At 35.8% G+C, this 5,029-nt stretch overlaps 1 protein-coding gene across 1 annotated transcript; it reads left to right on the plus strand.

The window, feature by feature from the left end:
• Positions 1 to 707: 707 nt before the first annotated feature.
• On the plus strand, positions 708 to 2,901 carry LOC108211335 (uncharacterized). The gene is made up of 4 exons (XM_017382909.2): positions 708 to 866; positions 959 to 1,530; positions 1,631 to 1,971; positions 2,072 to 2,901. Exons 1-4 carry the CDS (start codon positions 815 to 817, stop codon positions 2,682 to 2,684), a joined length of 1,578 nt encoding a protein of 525 aa, XP_017238398.1. The 5' UTR covers positions 708 to 814; the 3' UTR covers positions 2,685 to 2,901.
• The last annotated feature ends 2,128 nt before the right edge of the window (positions 2,902 to 5,029 follow it).

Raw genomic sequence — 5,029 nt, forward strand, 5'->3', positions numbered from 1 at the left:
GACGGCGATTCAAAAAATTTCAAGTAAAAATGTTTCCATGGTTCAATCCGTATTAAATGTCATGGACCTTGCCTAAATATATAAGATTAATTATAATTTTAATACAAACATGTTTCAAAATTATGTAGTCACATGGGAGTAAAATGAAAGCAACTACAAGGTTTTGTACTCTATTTTAATAAAATCACATATTTGTTAAAGTAGAAAATTACTTCTCAGTATGTACTGAAATAAGTTATCTAGGTGTGTTTGTACAAATTAATAACAGTGTGTAACTATTTGATATAATTCTTAAAATTATATAAATATTATTCATAGATATCCCGAATACATGTATCTACGTAACTTAGATGAGTAGCTGTTTAGAAGTATTAGGCCTGGTTTAAATACCAGGTCATACATTACCTGACCTAAGTTTGTATGTGTAAAATAATTATACAAAATTATAAGTATTACAGAAAGAAAATTATTATGCTTATTTATTAATTCATTAATTTAACAACACAGAAATTTAAAATTAAGTTGATAACTGATAAGTATAGCAGGCAAAATGAATGGGAGGAGCTGCGGAGTTTCGCGTCAATAGAACCAAATGCATTTAGTTCCGCCACGCTTTCAAGTTATTGTTAGGGGATATGTAATATGTTGACTTGAATAATTAAGTAAAATATTTAAAAAGCATTTCTGTAATCTGGCAAGAAGGAATACCTCATAGGCCTACATATAGTGCAATGCTAAAAGAGCAGAGACACAATCAACTTCAGTAATTAACTTGAGTGATTTCTATTAGTGCATTTTAAGTTTCCTTGTCAAGATGGCTTTCAATGATGATGAACAAATCCCCGGAACCCTAAATGTCGCCGCAGGTTCCAGTTTTAAATTTTAGAAATTTTTTAGTTATATTTCTGTCATCAAATTTTATCAGCGTATTAATAAATTTTGTGTATGTAATTTGTAGGAGAAGATGAGTTTACAGTGGGAAAAGCAAAGCTGAAGATCATCAACTCGGCAACGGCGCCAGTGGACGAAAACAATTTGAGGGTTCTGCTGGAGTTGACTGGGCTAGGGAACAGCAAAGAACGACTCGGCCTCGATCTTGTCACCGTCTTGGATGTGAGTGGCAGCATGAGGGGCGAGAGGTTGGAGAAGCTGAAAAAAGCAATGCAATTCCTGATCAAGAAACTTAGCCCTATTGATCGTTTGTCCATCGTCACATTCGGCACTCAAGCCCACAAGCTATGCGGGTTGCGAGTGGTGAACGAGACTTCTCAAGAGGAAATCATAGATCTTGTAATGAAGATGCACGCAGAGGGGTGGACTAACATCACTGATGGCCTTCAGACGGCCTTGAAAGTGCTCGAGGGACGCAGACTCAAGGATGGGCGTTCAGTCGGCATAATGCTTATGTCGGATGGGGAGCAGAACAAAGGTGGGGATGCTACCACGGTTATGGTTGGGGATGTGCCCGTGTACACATTTGGTTTTGGCACCGCGACCAATTCTAGAGGAGATCCTAAGGCAATGGCCGATGTAAGTAGTCGCTAATTATAAAATTTATCTTTTATTGAAGTTATGATCAACTTATTAACTTTGTGTACTTACTTTGGTGCTTGATTTAATTTGTTGAAAGGTGCTAAATGGTATCGCGAAAAACAGCAAGGGGGGAACGTTTTCTGATGTTCCGAAGACAGATGGTTTGGGTATTGCGTTTGCTCAGTGTTTGGCCGGGCTTCTGACTTTGGCTGTCCAGGATTTGAAACTCGTCATTTCGCCCGAAAACAAATCCAAAGTGGAGAGTGTGTCTGCAGGTGACTATGCACAATCCGGGAACACCACCGCCGAACCTGCTGTAACCGTTGATTTTGGTAATTTATACGACAAAGAAACGCGAAAAATTATTGTCGACCTTGTTCTCCCTAAGGTTGAGAAGGAGGTGTCCTCGCAAGTTCTAAAAATCAGTTACAAGTACCTGTAAGTATTTTATATTTCACAACAAAATCTAAAATTTTATATGTTACATGACTTCCTCAATTATTCTGATTTTAATTCATATCGATGTTTATGTGTGTAGGAATAGTACCAAGACCAGAGAACTCAAATCCCCTCCTATTTTCGCGAGCATAAAGCGTATAGGAAAATCCACTCCAGTCCAAAAGGAGGAGGTCACCGTTGAATCCAGCCGTATCGAGACTGCACAGAAGATGAAGGAGGCCAGAATCTTGGCTGATCAAGAACTCTACGACGCGGCCAAAAATAAGCTGGTCGAAGCCCAGAACTTGCTCGAGGACGTCGAGATCGACGGAGTTAACGCCTTGATCGAAGCTCTAAAAGCAGAGCTCCAACAATTCCTGATATTCTTGCAGTCACCCGAAACCTACAAAAAGAGTGGCCGTGCTTACGCACTAGCTGCCGAGCTCTCCCACGAACGTCAACGTCATGCTGCTAAGGGTGACGCGGAAACGGCACCGTCAATGTACGCAACTCCACGTATGGAAGAGTACAAGAAACAATCGGAATCGTATGAGCAAGGCAAGCCAGTGCCCACGGCAGCTGAGGACGCTAAGGAGGAGGCTCTCGCTGATCCAATCGGCCCCATCTCCGGAGCACTTAGCCTCCAGATTCAGATTGCCATTCAGGCCCTCATGTCCATTCAGAACATTCTCGATTCAGCAGCGCCCTATTGAGCACAGACCACTACATCTCCCGGAATGATGTATTCGGCACCATCTTGAACCTGCGATTCTCGTTTTGTATTTGCGTTAAAATAATCCATCGAATCCCTGTGGTGCGATGTGAATAGTTAATGTGTTGTATGTTTGTACTTCCTTGCTGTGATCAGTCACACTTGTTTGCGAACTAATATTATCTTTCTATCAACATTTTAATTAACGTTATATTGAACTCTGTGGTTTATCTTTTGCGGAGGACTTTCGAACATACTGTTAACCTCTTGAAGTGTATTTAATATAATCTGGGTGCATTATATTGTTTCGAAATCTTACGAATAGGTTGGTACAATTAAAATGAGGATCATGTTCTTGAGATTGATGAGTTATGTTGAAAATTCTGAAAAATAAAACCAATTTGTAAGGGATGATACTGTCATAAATTTAAGAAATTAACTAGTGACAAAATGTATGTCATAAGATCTAGGTTTAATAATAGTTTTGGATTGTAAAACATTTACGATGGCTATATCAGAAAATTTCTTTTGTCTGTTTTGCTTATATAATTGGAATTAAGGTTCACTTACGATTACTTGTCACCGAATAAATTCTTTTGATTAAATAAAAATTTTCGCCACGCACATTAGATTTTCTCCGTATATTACTGTCGTATTAAGTCTGATCCTTGTCGTGTTCAGTAGGGTAAAGGTAATAAGGTGACTACCTGTTTATCATACTTAAGAATCTACTTTTGGAAAAATATATTTCCGATATGCGCAATAGATTTCCGAGTTCCTTTTTCAAATATGTTATAAAAACGAATATACATCAATGAACGGATTAGCACTTTGCTTAATTCTTATATATACTCGTATAAATGTACCTAATTAGCGGCAAAGAGGTTTTTGAGTGTTATGGCTATATACCTTGACGAAGAGGTTCAGATCTTCACGGTAAAAGTGAGTCCATGTGTTCGCAACCCTGGACTCAGGTACTATTTATATATATAATATATATATATATCACACCATATTTTGTTACATTATACCCTTACTTTAAACAGGATATACCGGGTGAGTTTGATTTAGTTTTGTATAAATGTACCTAATGCATACTAATACAAACATAACGTTCTCTTGACGTTTGGATTACGAGAACGGAAAAAAAATAACAAATCAATAGCCGGTAATTAAAGAAAAGGCGGAACCTACACCCAAAAAAAAGGCCGGAACGGTGGTTGTTGCTTTGTGCATAGACGGACCGGAATGACACTGTTCTTATATGAGTTTATAAAATAAAAATCTATACGGGACTTTGTTCTTCATTCACATTAATATATAGTTCAAAAGTCAGACGTCTAGAATCCTGATATCTGTATGCTATGAATTATGGGGGTGTTTGACGCAATTTAAAAATAATTTATAACTTATAATTGAGAAGTTAATTATAAATGATAATTAATTTTTATTTATGTGTTTGGATAAAAAATTTGATATTTATTGGGTATAAAAATTATTAATATAATAATAAATTAATATAAATGATCTTTTAAAATAATCCTCTACATATTTGTAAAATTAAATTTTTAATAAAAAAATAAGTGAAAAGGAGAATTACAACATCTTATATTCTAATTTATAAGTCGGAAATTGACTTTTAAATTTATTACACAAACATAACGATGTTTTTTACTTGTAAGTTCATGAGTATTTAAAAGAAGCATGACGAAACACGCCCCATGATTCGTCACGGTCACCTTATATATAGTTTGTCATTCCTTGTTATCCTTAACTAGTTGAGAAACCGCGCGTTGCGGCGGCCTATAAAAATTATATTAATGATTCAATATTAATATTTGTAAAATAAAATAATTTTGTGACTGTTTATAAAAAGTATATTAATGTTTCAAAATTAATATTTATAGAATAAATAAATTTTATATTATAAAGATCTTGATGTAAAACCAATACTGATACTCCCTCTGTCCCCCTCATTTCTTTACAGTTACTATTTTAGGATGTCCCTCTCATTTCTTTACGTTACTATAAATAGTAAGTTTTTCTCATCATTACACCCACTATCTTCCCCCACTATCTCATATTTAACAATAAAAACTACTATTACACCCACTACTTTCCTCCACTATCTCAAATCTATTATTAAATATTGATAGGTCCCACCACTTTACCCACTTTTCATCTAACTTTACTCCTTTTTTATACATTGTCTTGGTCTCCGTGTCCCCCTCCAATGTAAACAATTGAGGGGGACGGAGGGAGTATATAAAATTGCAAAATTGGACTATAATTCATGTTGAAAATATGAAAATAAATTTAAACACGTAGTTAACAAAAGCATGACGA

This window comes from Daucus carota, chromosome 1, assembly GCF_001625215.2.
Source record: "Daucus carota subsp. sativus chromosome 1, DH1 v3.0, whole genome shotgun sequence".
NCBI classification, from domain to species: domain Eukaryota; kingdom Viridiplantae; phylum Streptophyta; class Magnoliopsida; order Apiales; family Apiaceae; genus Daucus; species Daucus carota.